This window comes from Pogoniulus pusillus, chromosome 23, assembly GCF_015220805.1.
Source record: "Pogoniulus pusillus isolate bPogPus1 chromosome 23, bPogPus1.pri, whole genome shotgun sequence".
Lineage (NCBI taxonomy): Eukaryota > Metazoa > Chordata > Aves > Piciformes > Lybiidae > Pogoniulus > Pogoniulus pusillus.
The window spans coordinates 5,187,932-5,204,424 of NC_087286.1; the positions used below are offsets into that span (position 1 = coordinate 5,187,932).

Here is a 16,493-nt window from a genome sequence, read left to right on the forward strand (position 1 = left end):
AGGATGCAGCATTGCCAAGCAAGCAGAAACTCACTTTAAGGACAGACTTTGCCTATTTAAAAGCAATTAAAAAGGGAGAAAAATCACTTACCAGGTTTGTCAAAGTTGTACTTATTATGCATGAAACTCATTTCTAGATGCCCAGCATTGCTGCTTTCACCACCTCTTCATCTCACACCACCCACACCTTACACATCTGAAGAACAGAGATGTTATCACCGGGAGATCCCTCAGATTGGAAGGGACCTTAAAGATCATCTTGCTCCAACCCCCTGCCATGGGCTGGGAAAAGATTCCACACAAGGCCTTACTGTGATAAATTCTTGAAAACTTAAAGCACCTGCTCCTCTCCTCAAGCAATAAAGTGATGCCAGACCACATCCACATTCAACTCTGGCTGACCTGTATCAGGAACAGTGCGGCCAGCACAAGGGAGGTTACTCTTCCTCTATATTCAACACTGCTCAGGCCACACCCTGAGCCCTGGGTCCAGTTCTCAGCTCCTCAATTCAAGAGAGATGTTGAGGTATTGGAAGGTGTCCAGAGAAGGGCAACAAAGCTGACGAGGGGCCTGGAGCAGAGCCCTGTGAGGAGAGGCTGAGGGAGCTGGGGGTGTGCAGCCTGCAGCAGAGGAGGCTCAGGGCAGAGCTCATTTCTGTCTGCAACTACCTGAAAGGAGGCTGTAGCCAGGTGGGGTTGGGCTCTTCTGCCAGGCAAGCAGCAACAGAACAAGGGGACACAGTCTCAAGTTGTGGCAGGGGAGGTCTAGGCTGGATGTTAGGAGGAAGTTGTTGTCAGAGAGAGTGATTGGCATTGGAATGGGCTGCCCAGGGAGGTGGTGGAGTGGCCGTCCCTGGAAGTCTTCAAGGAGGGACTGGATGAGGCACTTGGTGCCATGGTCTGGTTGACTGGCCAGGGCTGGGTGCTAGGTTGGCCTGGATGATCTTGGAGTTCTTTTCCAACCTGGTTGATTCTATGATTCTATAAACCAGTGGCCAACTACAAAGACTGTTCAGCCCACAGTCAAGTCTCTGCTTTTCCAAAGGCTTGCTGGAAACAGGCCAAGAGCTGGAGAAATCAGTTAACCCATTTCTGATAGCTACCTTTCACCAGGCTTCTTAGAGCATTTCCACCCCTTTGCAGCTGAGAAACATTTTCAGACCAACAGGAAAGACACAGCCACGAGTAAGCTGCAGAACAGTCCACTGAAACCTCTGTGTAGGTATCTCAACAATTCTGGGCAATGCTGAGCTTTCTGCTCTTGCCCCATTTGGTCTTCAATGTCTATACAACACACACCAGCTGCACTGCAAGCAAAAACCTGCACAACACAAGCCTTGACACCACAGAAAGCTCCATAGCCCATGCAGATGGGAAGACTGGGCTCCTGGAGTTCAGGCTGAGGTAGCAGGTCCTGCAGGTGCATACGACTGCTCCAAGCTGCTAACTCTATTCCACAAAGCCTCCTTCTAGAAGGGTAACTGATGGTACATTTACAGCACCCATACAGATTTGTGCTGTCAATATGCATTTAAGTCACCACCCTCCTCTGAGCTTTTAGCTATTTGTGGTTTATCAGCTGCTCTGTCAAAGCAGACTTAATGATAGCCAGCAGGTTTGGTTAATGACTATTGTTATGACCACTCCAAACTTTAAGAGTGGGTTTCACAGAGCATCAGCTGATACCTGACAAAGCATCAGTTGATATCTCAAAGTCCAAACAACAATCCATTTTTATATCTAAACAGGAACTACTTCAAGCCCAAGGAAAACTTCCAAAGCATTGCAGGTGCTGCATTAGCACTTATGTCAGACTCCAACCTAAGCTTCACCTGTACACAGCTGTTCAACAAAGGCCTTACCTCCCTGCCAGGGCAATGCAACCTCTTCTGGAAGATTGAGTTTGCAGTGGTAGCTTTCTCTGGTTGTCACTTAGCTTTTAGGAGTTGATACAAACATGTGCTTACTGCACTGCTGGTAAATAATTCATTCCTAGAAAGGTTTTCTGTGATATCTTCAGGATCCAAGGGTGCTACATTAGAGCTCTGGTAGAAGCCAATGCTTTAGTTAAAGCAACGCTGCCAGCTGGCATTGTGCAACATTGACAAAAAGAGAGGTTCTCACAGAGTACTTTCATATCACATCCTGAATGTCTAAATAGATTTATTTTCTTCTGTGTCATTCAAGAAGACCTTTGGGCAAAAAGGCCAATGACCACAGCACAGCATCTCAAGGAAACAAGCTGTTCCAGCAGCAAATTGATGGGTTCCTACGTGGTCATGTCCCAGCCCAAGCTCATTATAACAGCAGCAGCAGTTTTCCAGCTGCATTCTCTTGGTTCTCACAGTCCCTCCCTGCTCTCTCAGTGAAGAGCCCACTATAAAGTGACTGGACAACTGGGCCATGCCTAAAACCATTCTAAAGCCTCTCCCTCTGTGAGGACACTCATCTGAGTCTCTCGGTGAGGCTGCCAGCTGTCATGTTATGGAAATTCATTCCCACCGAGACCTCCATCCGCTTCTGGCCCGGTTCCACTGGATCTGACATATGATGGAGGAATGACAGACTCCCAACAACAGAACCATTCAATATCCTGGAAAACAGCAGTCTCCTTGGGATTCCTTAGGAGTGCCATGGCTGCTCATCTCCCTGGCAAGACTTTTGAATTAGCACTAGAAACTCTAAATGAGCCTTGCAAAGAGCCCACCCAGCAGGTGCAGAGTCACTGCACTGATTGTGGTGCCTTCTGCCCCCACATACCCTGACCCTTGAAGTCAAGGACAATGTTCTCCCCATGCACACATATAAATATGGACAGAGTTATGCTTTCCACAATCTTCTTGCCCTTCTCAAACAGAAAAAGAAGCCACAGTAAAGATGAAACTCAACTTTCAATTACTCCTTACTGGCTCGGGGCAGCACTGCTGATCTGAACTGCTGTTTTTCTGAGTTACACAAACAGTGGCATCCTCAGGTGGATTTACACTGCACTTTAGAGGGGCACAGCGTGCACATATACACACACACTGATGGCATCCTGGCAGAGTAACCACGTCACAGGCTTGGCAATTCCACATGCTATGGTACATTTAATCCTCCAGGAAAAGAAATTATTTGAAACATGACCTTAATACTGCAGGGAGATCTTGAGCAAGGCCTAAAATCTCCCCTGAGGATTTACAAGTTCCAGAATGAGGTTAGAAAGGAACATTTCTAAGTTTAAAGATCCACACTTGTCTCTAACCCACTTGCTCTGAACATCTTTTAGATTTAGGGTCTATCTTTACAAAGCTGGACAAGAGAGTTTGGTGGGGGAAAGATTTCAACCTGCTCAACTCCATCTTCATAAAGGTGGAGACAGTACCTTTGTGATGTACTTCTTCCTGAGCCAAACACCCTTTGAACACACAGAACACTTCTTCAACCTTCAGGTGAATTTGTCAATGGCAAGAACTGAAGCACCTGAGAAGCCATTTGGTACAGGATTATCCACCAAGAACTGTGGCTGCCTATGTGTAGTTGCCCTAACTTCTGCCTTCCTGAAGTTATCAATTTCAGACATTCAGACTCATAACCCACCCACTCACTGAAATCCTTCCTTTGTCAACCTGAAAATATGAGGAATAAATTGCTAGCAGTTAACTTAGAAGCAGAGCTCTGATCTGCATTTAGTTTCAGTTATTTTCAAAGTTACTGATTTGGGGTTTAGGGATAGCCACTACACACTCTTCACTGTGGCCCAAAGCCACTTGGGACACTGAATTCTTACTATTTCCAAGTACTTTTGCATGCTGCCCATCCTCTGGAGTTTCAAAAGATGCTTTTTCTTTAGAAATGCCAAAAGACCCTAATTAGAATCATAGAATCAACCAGGTTGGAAGAGATCTCCAAGATCATTCAGTCCAACCTAGCACTCAGCCCTGTCCAATCAACCAGACCATGGCACTAAGTGCCCCAGCCAGGCTTTGCTTCAACACCTCCAGGGATGGTGACTCCACCACCTCCCTGGACAGCCCATTCCAATGCCAATCACTCTCTCTGCCAACAATTTCCTCCTAACATCCAGCCTATACTTCCCCCAGCACAACTTGAGACTGTGTCCCCTTGTTCTGTTGCTGCTTGCCTGGGAGAAGAGACCAACCCCCACCTGGCTACAGCCTCCCTTCAGGTAGTTGTAGACAGCAATGAGCTCTGCCTTGAGCCTCCTCTTCTCCTAGATAAACAACCCCAGCTCCCTCAGCCTCTCCTCATAGGGTTTATTAATCCCCAATTAAAGTAAAAACATCCCTCAAGATGCTGTCAGTTAGAGAAACAGCAAACACAGCTCAGCTGCAACATGTCACTATCCAAAAGCTCCAGTTTGGGGTTGCTGAGGGGAAGATGGCAAAAGGCACCTCCTTTAATGCATCTGGCACTACAAAACCCATGGGACTCACACTATCCAGCCAGCAAATAAATGTTTAAGTATGCCAAAGGCTTATTTGTGTTCAGTGCAGGCTCCATGGAAATAAAAGGGAATTTAATGCCAGCTTCCTCTATATATTCACTTCACATTCTTACCAAGTGTCACACTTAGATCCCAACAGGCCACGGAAACAAGAAGGACTCTTAAACAAACAAGAGTTTAAACTGAACTTCCACTCACTTCAGAGTGAACTATCCCAAAGGCAGCTGAGGTACACAAATTGTAGACTATGTCCTTGTCAAAAGAGGATTATTCAGCTTAATATACTTGCAGGAAAACCTTTTGTTTAGGAATATAAAATTCCAACTCAAGTTACAAACATTTTCCCAGGCTCAATTTGACAGATGGACAATATAGGACCATTTAAACTCCACTCAATCAGAATGTCTCCTTTTTAAACAAACAAACAAAAGCTGAAATTTCGAGTTACTGCATATGTGGAAAGAAGCCCTTTCAAAGTACAAACCAGCATATGTGGCCAAATAAGCAGGATCTATTAAATCAGCTGCACAAGGACCTGTGTACATTAACATATCATTATAAAGGCATTCGTGTATCAATATCATAAGACTGCCAAGATTAGATTAAAAGCTACTTCTCACAGTATCACAGTATTATTAGGATTGGAAGAGACCTCACAGATCATCAAGTCCAACCCTTTACCACAGAGCTCAAGGCCAGACCATGGCACCAAGTGCCACGTCCAGTCCTGCCTTGAACAGCTCCAGGGACGGCGACTCCACCACCTCCCCGGGCAGCCCATTCCAGTGTCCAATGACTCTCTCAGGGAAGAACTTTCTCCTCACCTCCAGCCTAAATCTCCCCTGGCACAGCCTGAGGCTGTGTCCTCTTGTTCTGGTGCTGGCCACCTGAGAGAAGAGAGCAACCTCCTCCTGGCCACAACCTCCCCTCAGGTAGCTGTAGACAGCAATGAGGTCTCCCCTGAGCCTACTCTTCTCCAGGCTAACCAATCCCAGCTCCCTCAGCCTCTCCTCGTAGGGCTGTGCTCAAGGCCTCTCCCCAGCCTCGTCGCCCTTCTCTGGACACGCTCAAGCATCTCAGTGTCCCTCCTAAACTGGGGGGCCCAGAACTGAACACAGCACTCAAGCTGTGGTCTAACCAGTGCAGAGTACAGGGGCAGAATGACCTCCCTGCTCCTGCTGACCACACCATTCCTGATGCAGGCCAGGATGCCACTGGCTCTCTTGGCCACCTGGGCACACTGCTGGCTCATGTTCAGGCAGGTATTGATCAGCACCCCCAGATCCCTCTCTGTTTGGCTGCTCTCAGCCACTCCGACCCCAGCCTGTATCTCTGCATGGGGTTGTTCTCCTACTCAACAAGCTCCTCACTGTGAAATTCAAGAACTACAGCAGCCAACTTTGAGACTGCAGAGTGAGCAAACTGGCGTTTCACAGCTCTACACTGTTTCTGAAGGGGAACGAAAGGGAATCTATACCCTGCTTGAGCAGTTATTACCTTCCTCAGAGCAAGGACGACAAGTTTCCTATCCACTTCCTAAGTCTCTCCTCACTGTCCCTATTAGGAGACTCTGGTGATTAACATGAAGAGACAGACTTTTGGGTCTGGAGGATGATGTTTTCGTCAGGCGCCGGCTGGAAAAGCTGGGCACTATCAGGCCAGTAAATCAGCAGGCTAACTTTAAACTGCAGCACCACAGCAGCCTAAGCAAATATCGCACTGTAGAAAGACTTTTAAAAGAAAATCGGAAAAAAATAACCCAGCAATGTCACTGCCGACGCTGAACAAAAACCGATAACCCAAGGAAACCCCCAGCAAGCCTCCTCCCGTTACGAGAGAATCAACTTCCACCGAGACAAACCTGCAGCGCCGTTCCCACCAGGCACTCCCCGCCCGCATTCCTCCCACCGACGCAGGCCACTGGGGCGGTGGAGGCAGCGCGGCGGCTCCCGGGTGCCGGCTGTGCACCCTGGAGCACTGCAGCAGCCTTCAGCCCGGCTCAGGGTGCTGAGCCAGCGCTGCCGCCGCACCTCCTCTGGCTGCCCTGCCATGGGACGCAGGCTGCACCCCTCAGTTACTAGGCGCGCACTGTTGCCAGGCTGTGGAGAGCGTCTCTCCTCCACCCCGGGAAGCTGCAGGGCAAAAAAGCAGCAAGCAAGGTTTGGGCTGAGGGAGCAGCCCCCTCGACACCAAGTGTCAGCGCCGGCGTGAAGCAGTTACTCCACACGGCGGTTCCTAGACGGAGCAGTGGCTGCGCTGCACCGACGCTACCAGAAACAGCACCAACGGCGTGCCCTTAAATGTCACCTCACGGTTTCTGCAGCGACACGACCTGAACAACCTCTGCAGCCGCCGAGATCCTCCCCTAGCAAGCAAAGCGCTCACACTGCCAAAGGCCCTGCCACAGAAGTGAAAGAAACACCAAAGCTTACATTTTCGGTCTTCTCGCTTTACAACCAGTCTCAGCCATGTAGTGTCTGATGTCACTGGAGTACCAGTATGTGGAAGCACTATGGGAATTGTAGTCTTCTCTCTGTTGTGCAGTAGCTACGGGGCTGGGGATGCAGGACTGCAGCGCTGCCCCGGGCAGCCGCTCCTGCCTGCGGGGGCTATTGATGGGGACACAGCTGAGCTGCCTTCTTCAGCCAGCAAACGCTTCTCAGGTGGGAAAGAAGCGTGTGGGAGGGCTCGAAATACTCCTTCCTCTCCTTCCCAATCAAGAAGTGTTATCTAAGCAATTACTCTCAGCTGATCAGGGACTTCCCAAAACCATCCCAGCAAGGAAATTTTGATCCCTAATATATACATTATAACACCATCATATTTTACAGCACGAGAGATCTCTTGGCAAGATTCTCGTTCCTCTGAGGCTTTAGTATCTCCATGTGAGACACTGGAATTAGTGTTTGTGGGTTTTTGCCAGCAGCGATGATGCACCTGCTACTTCTCTTCCTCTCTCCCCATTGAGAGCTCATCCCACCTGAGTAACTGCGAGAGACTTGCAGAGAGTGAGAAAAAAATCAAGTCCTGTGCTTCCTGTGACAAGAATTAAACCTTGTTTTAAAGGCTTTATTTTGTGCTAAAATGCTGTACCTGACTTATTCTCCCCAGTCAGTCAAACGACTTGTAGATAAATTACATTTTATCACCTTTTACACATTTTCCCTTAATGAAGTCATTATTTTCTCATAACTTTTTGCCTTAACTCAGACAGATGATGAACCCAACCCTTCCCTCATTATCACCATATTTTTAATGCTACTAAAAGGTTGAAGAAACATAATAATAAAAACAAAATCCAGAGGGAGTGGAACAGAGCCATTTCCATCCTTTTGGAAGAAAACAAGGGGGAAAAATATATTAATATATAGCTCAGTTGCTAGGCAATGCAGTCCATCATCAACTAACTATTACTACAAAGCCTCAAGACTAGGAGGGGGAAAAAAAAAACCAACAAAATGCAAAAAATCCCAAACAAAAAAGGAACAAGAAGAAAAAAAGAGAGAAAGCAGCAAGCCCTGCACAAGCTCCACTGAACCCACGCCAAACTGTGCACCACCTGCAGCAAGCCCTGCACAAGCTCCACTGAACCCACACCAAACTGTACACCACCTGCAGCAAGCCCTGCACAAGCTCCACTGAACCCACACCAAACTGTGCACCACCTGCAGCAAGCCCTGCACAAGCTGCACTGAGCCCACACCAAACTGTACACCACCTGCAGCAAGCCCTGCACAAGCTCCACTGAACCCACACCAAACTGTACACCACCTGCAGCAAGCCCTGCACAAGCTCCACTGAGCCCACACCAAACTGTGCACCACCTGCAGCAAGCCCTGCACATGCTGCAGGGTAGAGGCTGGATGGGACCTCTGGAGATCACCGACTCCAACCCCCCACCACCAAGGGAGGCTGCCCAGCCCTACTGGGATCTCAGGCTCGAACACTTCCTGACTTCACCGCTCTCCCCGTGCGGAAACAGCTCTCATTTGTGGTGTGTCAGCAGGGCTCAGGGCTCTCTAACTTCCCAGCACACACAGACCTCTGACAGGCTGCATGGGACACAGGCGGCGAAACAGGACGACAGCTTCGCGCTTCCGCAGATACGTCCTTTATTAGCACAGCTCTACTCGAGCAGCGCCCACGCAGCTTCCCCTCTCTCCAAGGCGCCGGCTCCGCTCCGCACGGCGCAGCGGCCGCTTGCTGCCCTCAGAGAAGCGAGGCGCCGCATCACTCCCAACTGCACCGCTGAGCCCCCACAGTGCCCCCAGCCCCATCCCGGCAGCCAGGAAGGGCCGGCCTTGCCGCCTCACCTCTGCCCGCGCAGCCCCGCCGGGCCGAAGGCTAAGCGCTACCCACCACCACCTTACGGCACTGCCGCCTGCCGCCAGCAGGGGACGGGGCGGCGCCAGTCGCAGCACCGCGCCCCTGCCCCCTCCGCCCTGCACCGGGCGGGAGAGGTGCGAGCTTCCGTACGCACCTTCGAGCGCCAGCCGAGGCGGGAACGGGGAGGGATGAACCGTGGCGGAGTGGGACATGATGCGGCGAGGAGGGTGAAGGGGAACTGTGGCAGCGACAGAGATGTGGAGTTAAAAGACTGTACTGGTTGAAGAGCATCCAGCTGTTAAGTCCAACCGTTAACCCAACACTGCCAGGTCACCACTAAACCACATTCCTCAGCACCACATCTCCATGGCTTTTCAGTCCCTCCAGGGGAAACCTGTGTGGCAGAAAAAAGAGATTCAGGGCCTGCCCTTGCAGAAGAAACAAGCTGCACACAGCAGTACAGCATGACTGTTCTAAGGAGGCTTTGCACAAGGGTGGCTGAGAGGAGGCTTTTCATGTCAGCGCAGGTGGCACAGTCTCACCTTCGCCACATATGAAAGGATGAAGCACTTTTCTTTAGTGTTTATTTTTCTCCATCACAAAGACTTTGCTAACAATCTCAAAGCTGACCAGAAGGTGATGAGCGGTGTGAGAGATGTTTGGTGTCAGTAAGCAACCCAACAAAGTCTTTATTGTATCGTGTATCCTCACAGGAGGTAAATAAAACTTCTCCCAGACCAGCCACATTTAAATTACAACCAACTTTTAATGAGATAGTCCACAAACTCATTTTACAGCAAGCATTAAGTTTTAACCAATATGAGCATTTTTCACAGTAATGGCTCAACAGAAATGCCAATTTTTGTCACAAATAGGCACACAAGAGGTTTATTTTTTGGTCTGTGTGGGATCTTGCCTGCGTCTCTCTCTCATTGTGCCCTTACACACACACATGCACATGCACACCAATGCAGGAGGGCTCCTGCAGGCTGAGGAGGCAAGGAGGCACAGAGCTGATTTGCTTTGGGGAAGCAAAGAGAGATGCTGCAGAAGCAAGAGAAACTGTGAAGAGAGAAGAGCAGCAGGAGCCAGAACAAGCAGCAAAGAAAGGCTGAAGTATTGGGCTGCTCTTGAGTACCACAGGAGATGGTGGATTGAGCAAACTACAGCTAGAGACAGTAGGAGGGATAGGGTTTTGCATACAAAGGGCTCTCAGAAAAATCATGGTGGTGAAGCATCAGAGCATGGTGAAAATCCTCCCTCAGAAACTCCAGGCTTAGCTAGGAGCATTAAGCTGCTCTCCAGGGACTGCAGCTAAAAGCTCAGGGATGGAGCAAAGGTCTGAAAGGGGTACAGGCTGGAGTTACCAGTGAGCTAACTCCTGCCAAAGGCTTCAGGGAAGTGCAGAAGATTTTTCTACATTATGAACAATCAAAGATGGTAACGCAAAAAACCTCCACCAAAATCCATCCCTCAGCTGTTGTCAGCAACTGGAGGGCATGCTTCTGCTGAGAGATTTGTCTGCCAAGCACCAGCGCACCCATACAAGTCACCCAGGGCAGGCACCAGTGAACCTTATCTCTCTAATGTAGCACTTCCCTCTGAAATGCTTATCTAAGGAAGGAAATGTGCAGGACCAGGGTCAGGTGTGCCAGAGGAGCTGGTTGCTGCTAGTGCTGAACCAGAGAACAACGATCTTTGAGAGCTTTTCCACCAGAGAACTCAAGTCTGAAATGTAGAGTACAGGTATTCCTCTTCCTGAACACCATCAGCAGTTAGAGTGGGAGGGAAAAAACCCAAGAATCAGCAAGTTTAAGAAGCAGCTCAGTGCAAGGAGCAATCTGCTCACTTCAGCCTGAGTATGTATCATCTGCAAGGTAAGAGAAGCATGATCTCCATTAACAAAACCCACCAGAACACCATAGAATGGTTATTCTGATCAGCAACACTCCATGGGTACAACAGCTTTGGGTTCCTGCTGTTCTGTCCTGATCTAAAGAATCCTGTAATGCCCCCTCACCATCAAACACCACAAACAGCAGCTGAGGGCATAGCTGCCCTCCCAAATTTATGCCACAAAAATCTATTCTCAATAAGGCAAATGTGCAATAAATGCCTCATCTATTTACCAGAATTCTTTGGCCACCACTCAGGAATACTTGCAGTGAGCTTCACTTTATGCCCTGCTAGGTTGAGGCTGAGTGTTTCATTAGCATTAGCTAACCTCAGCAGAGCAATGCCAAGATCACCTCTTCCAGCACGGAACTTGCCAGCTGACTTTCCAGACTGGGTTAGGATCTCAGCCCCCTCGGGAATGCTGTCCTTGGGAAGAGGAGCTGAGATCTGGACTGGCAGCAGACGCTTGCGAATGACGCCCACGTGGTGGGTCCTGGCTGTCAGCTCCTGTCCAATGTAACAGCCTTTGGTAAAACTGACACCATTCATGTACGCCAGGTTGGATTCCAGTGGGAGGGCTACTCCAGGAGGGAGATCTTTCACACCTTCAGGAATTCCTAAGAAAAGAGCAAAACCAATGGGTAAATGCAGGAAGACTTTTGGTAATTAAAAGATCTGAAAAATGCTTCCTCTGTGAGTTGCAAAACCAAGAGAACCCAGAAGCAGCTGTGTGACATAATGAATTTCCCAGTACTCCAGCATCATAGAATCATTTAGGCATGCCCACTCACAAAGACATCAGCATACAGCAATGCCAACAGCAAAATCCTCACCCACACCCCACAAGGTTACTTCAGTAAGCTCCTTTATTCAGAGCTAAAGAACCTACGTTGACTATCTTTGTTAAAGTCCAAATGCCAAACGTCTGACCAGGTATTTATTTTTATCACCAATGACACAAAAATAGTTTGGGATTTTGGGGTTTTTTTTGAGTGTTGGACCCAGCTTTCCACAGCAGCACAGCAAGACCAGTGCAGGTGACCAGTCTCTGGCCAGCCTGATCTAGGGTAGAGTGTCCCTGCCCATGGTTGGAACTACATGATCTTTGTGGTCCCTTCCAGCCCTCACTGATTCTGTGATTCAAGGGAGGCAGCACACACCTGCAGCCCCAGCCCAGTTTGACTAACCAGGAGCTTGCTTTTCAGAAAAAGAAACTCGGGTTTAGGTAGAAGACCATCATCTTTCAGGTGTTGATTAATTTAATCCACTCTCTGTGTGGACACAGTAAAATCAGTGGGAGCTCTTTGCAGGCACAGAGTCACAGAATCACAGAAACATTCAGGTTGGAAAAGACCCTCAGGATCACTAAATCCAACTGATATCCCCACTCTGCAAGGTTCACCCCAAACCATATCCCCAGGCCCAAGTTCCCTCTCCAACCTCTAATATTCTGTGATTCTGTGACCCACCCTTTGGCCTCTGAGTTAACTCTGCAAATCCAGTCCTCCATGTTAAAGGAAGTTGGGGTGTTTCCTTTTCCTTTCTTAGCAACAAGGGAAACACACAGACTGTGTGTAATCACCAAACAATCACAATGACTCAAACCACAAAAAGTTTCCCTCTAAGAAAAGGAATAATCTTGGTTTTCTTTTGGTGTCAGCATTCCTGACCCCATGCCCAAAAAATCTTAGTAACAGGAAACTGGACACAAATATTGATCCTGGCAGCAGGCAGAATTATAACTGCCAGCTCACTGTTAGCCTCAAAATAGCAAATAAAATTACATATTCTACATATTAATCATAGAATGCATCAGGTAGGAGGGGACCCTCAAAGGTCATCTTGTCCAACTGCCCCCACAAGTGAGCAGGGACATCTCCAACTACATCAGATTGCTCAGAGTCCCATCGAGTTTGGCCTTGAATGTCTCCAGGGATCACAGGATCAGAGGATGTCAGGGGTTGGAGTGGACCCAAAGAGATCATCGAGTCCAACTCCTCTGCCAGAGCAGGACCATACAATCTAGCTCAGGTCACAGAGGAATGCATCCAGACAGGCCTTGAAAGTCTCCAGGGAAGGAGACTCCGCAACCTCTCTGGGGAGCCTGTTCCAGTGCTTCACAGTAAAGAAGTTCCCCTTGTGTGGAGGTGGAACCTCCTGTGCTGCAGCTTACATCCATTGCTCCTTGTCCTACCCCAGGGAGCAAGTGAGCAGCGCCTGTCCCCCCTCTCCTGACCCCCAGCCCTCAGACAGTTATAAACATTGATTAAATCCCCTCTCAGTCTTCCCCAGACTAAAAGTATGGTAGTATGACATATTAAATATTAATGAAATACTAATTAAGCAAGTTAAGCACATTGAGACATATCAGTGTGCCTTTCATAGTTTAATCTTTTGTCTTATATCAGCTTCTGGAGTCTGATAATAAGAACTGTGGTAATACATCAAAGCCAGTGTCACAGAGAACAAAACAGGACTTGACTTTACCTTGTTTATACCTGTGCCTGTGGTAATCCTCAACATCTCCAATGTGACTTCCAGGGATAATCTCTGACAGATTTGCTCCTTTCTTTGTAATCAGTCTCCAGCCCATGGCTTCTGTTCTGGGGTCAGGAGTTAAAATCAGAGCCTGGTCTGCACACTGAGTGAGGGAACTGGCAATGTCTCCAGTCCCCTCCCTGGGGACAATGGCCCACAAAGAAAGGTCAAGGCAAGGAGTGATGTTTACTTTCCTCCGGATCTTGTACAGTTTCAGATGTTTTTGTAGGGCGTCCAGCACGCTGTTGTCACACTCCAGCAGGATGCGTGGCTCTTCTTCTGGACTCTTGTGAAGCCTAAAAAAAGTAACACCTACAAGGTCAGAAAAACAAACCCTCAAGTGCGGCGGAAAGCAACACACTTTATCTTCATCCTGATGCGAGTCCAGACATCTGGAAAACCTTACCAAAGGCTGCTGGTGCACACCAGAGCAGCACTCAGCTCCCCACAGTGAAATACCTGAACTTTTTCAGCCACCCATTCCACTCTTTTCTAATCAGAATCTCCCTCAGCTCTCCTGGGAACAGAAACAGGTCTGGCAATAAGTCCTCTGTACCACTCACGCTTACCCAAGTGAGGTGACTTTCAGCAGGCAAAGAAGCTTCATTCAAACGTGCCTCCCATTAATGACACCATTGGTCTGACCTAGCAGCTTGCATGCACGTGGTTTTTCATTGCCTGACACTGCACCTGCATCAGGTAGCTGCTGTATGCTGTCATTATTGCCACAGAATGGTTTGAGTTGGAAGGGACCTTAAAGATCACCGAATTAATCGGGTTGGAAAAGACCTCTAGGATCATCCAGTCCAACTTATCACCTACCTCTTCTAGTTAACTAAACCATGGCACTAAGTGCCTCATCCAGCCTCCTTTTAAACACCTCCAGGGATGGTGACTCTGGCACATCGCCTGGCAGCTCATTCCAATGCCAATCACTTTTGCTGTGAAGAACTTAGCTCTTAACATCCAGCCTGAACCTGCCCTGGCACAGCTTGAGGCTGTGTCCTCTTGTTCTGTCACTGGGTGCCCGGCAGAAGAGCCCAACCCCATCTGGCTACAACCTCCTTTCAGGTAGTTGTAGAGAGTTGTAGGGGACTAACCCTCCTGCCAGGGGCAGGAATACCTCCTAGGCTGCTGAAAGCCCCTTCCAACCTGGCCTTGAACACTTTTCAAGGACGGGACATCCACAACTTTTTACCCGCAGGAAGAAAGCTGTAAAGGTGATGTGGCCCAGCCCTCACAGAGATGCTGCTTTCCCCTCACCGTCCTTGTAGCCTCCACTAGACTCCCGCCACTAGCTCACTCTGCCTCTTTTCTACTGGGTAGCACACCGAGCCCGTGGCCAGGGATGGAAATCACGCTCAGAGAGCGCTTTTTCGCCCGTTCCTCTGTAAAAACACGGCGCAAATACGCCCCAGAGCCCCAGCTGCCGCACGGCCGCTGCCCGGCCCGGCCTGCGAGCGCGGAGAGGCCCGCCAAGGCCTGGCGCTCCTGCTGCCATGGCAACGCGACGCGCCCCCCCCTCCGCTCCGCGCTGTGGCCTCGCCCGGCTTCCCCCGGCCCCTCCGCTTGGTCTCACCTGTACAGGATGACGTCATACAGGCAGCGGCCCTGCACGTTGAGCGCATGCGCGTAGAGCGCCCGCGCCGGGGCCGCGGTGCCGCCAGCGCCCGCGGGGGGGCTGCCCTCCGCCACCAGCCGCGTGACGTCATTAGTGAGCAGCCCCTGCAGGAAGGCGGCGGCCTCCGCGCCTCGCACGGCCAGCAGCGCCCGGCTCAGCGGGAAGCAGGCGGCGGCCCCGCTCCCCCCGCCCCGCCACAACCGCCGCAGCCCAGGCAGGGTCGTTGCTACTGCCGCTCCCGCCCTCACCAACATGGCGGCAGCGCTGTCAGAGGGTCCCGGCTCTGCCGCTCGCTAACGCCGTCGCCGCCATCTTATGTGTGTCCCCGGGGGCGAGCGCCCCCTGCCGGCGGGGAGGGGGCGGCGCGGGGGGCGCCCCGCCCCTTGCTTGCTCCTCCTCCGCCCCGCGGGTCCCGGCTCTGGCGGCGGTGGTCGCGGGGTGGGAGGGAGCACGTAGGCATATGGGGAGTGCTTACCGACGGCATCTGGTCCTGTCCTAAAGGACATAAATGCTGCACGGAGGGCCAGCAGCACCGTTTTGTCCCCGGGCACGCAGCTGCTGTAAAGTCAAGGAAACAGCCCAAAACAAACCCACCTGCTGCAAGTTTGTTGGGGGCTGCGCAGAGCTGCCTGATCCCTGCTCTCCACGCTCCAGTCCCCTTAGCCACTCCGTCCCCCACACAGCCTTTAATCCCCTCGAAACCGCGGGCAGAGGTAGGTACCCCAGGATGCTGCTCTTATATTCTCATGACACTCTTGGAACTCCTGTCAGTAGCCCTGCTCTGCAATAAATGATAGCGTCTGACTCTGGGAATTGCTACTGAGCAACATTACAGGGGAATAAAATCCTCGTGTTAAAAGCATGGAGCTGAAGGTGCCGTTCCTTTGCCTCTTGAATGTTCGTCGGGGCTGTGGGAAATGGACTTTGAAGGGCCTGGGTAGCCGCGGGTTTGGCTGCAGCTCATTACGCTGGAATTCATCCCAGAGCTGGAGAAATAGCCGGGAGACATGCCTGTCATCTGCGATTGCTTTCCTCTGCTTGCTGCAAGTCGGTTTGAGGCCATTCTGCCCCTCGCTGCTGCCAACACCAGCACATGTGCAGCTCTGCGGGGAGGGGACTCTGCTGGCCCAGAATGAACCCTGCCAAAAGGAGTGATCGGGGGAAGGCAGCACCGCTGCCAAACCCCAACCCAAACCTGCCAAACCCCAACCCAAACCCACCAAACCTGATGCTTGCTGGTGCCAAGCCCTGAATCAAACCTAAAACCCAAGCCCCAACCCATGCCCACCAAACCTAAAACCTGCTGGTGCCAAGCCCTGAATCAAACCTAAAACCCAAGCCCCAACCCATACCCACCAAACCTAAAACCTGGTGGTGCCAAGCCCCGAATCAAACCTAAAACCCAAGCCCCAACCCATACCCACCAAACCTAAAACCTGCTGGTGCCAAGTCCTGAATCAAACCTAAAACCCAAGCCCCAACCCATGCCCACCAAACCTAAAACCTGCTGGTGCCAAGCCCTGAATCAAACCTAAAACCCAAGCCCCAACCCATGCCCACCAAACCTAAAACCTGCTGGTGCCAAGCCCTGAATCAAACCTAAAACCCAAGCCCCAACCCATACCCACCAAACCTAAAACCTGCTGGTGCCAAGCCCTGAATCAA

At 50.4% G+C, this 16,493-nt stretch overlaps 1 protein-coding gene across 4 annotated transcripts; it reads right to left on the bottom strand.

The window, feature by feature from the left end:
- Positions 1 to 6,736: 6,736 nt before the first annotated feature.
- Positions 6,737 to 15,411, bottom strand: IBA57 (iron-sulfur cluster assembly factor IBA57). Of its 4 annotated transcripts, XR_010306535.1 has the most exons (5): positions 14,787 to 15,411; positions 13,157 to 13,503; positions 10,998 to 11,286; positions 8,928 to 9,167; positions 6,737 to 6,845 (listed from the first exon to the last, which is right to left on the bottom strand). XR_010306535.1 is itself a non-coding variant. In XM_064162402.1 (4 exons), exons 1-4 carry the CDS (start codon positions 15,080 to 15,082, stop codon positions 9,110 to 9,112), a joined length of 990 nt encoding a protein of 329 aa, XP_064018472.1. In that variant the 5' UTR covers positions 15,083 to 15,411; the 3' UTR covers positions 8,793 to 9,109. The 4 variants fall into 4 exon arrangements, 3 of the variants coding, with proteins under 3 accessions (XP_064018472.1, XP_064018473.1, XP_064018471.1); XM_064162402.1 differs by lacking the exon at positions 6,737 to 6,845 and having other exon boundaries at positions 8,793 to 9,167; XM_064162403.1 differs by lacking the exons at positions 6,737 to 6,845; positions 8,928 to 9,167 and adding an exon at positions 9,520 to 10,643 and having other exon boundaries at positions 14,787 to 15,410.
- Between the last annotated feature and the right edge of the window lie 1,082 nt (positions 15,412 to 16,493).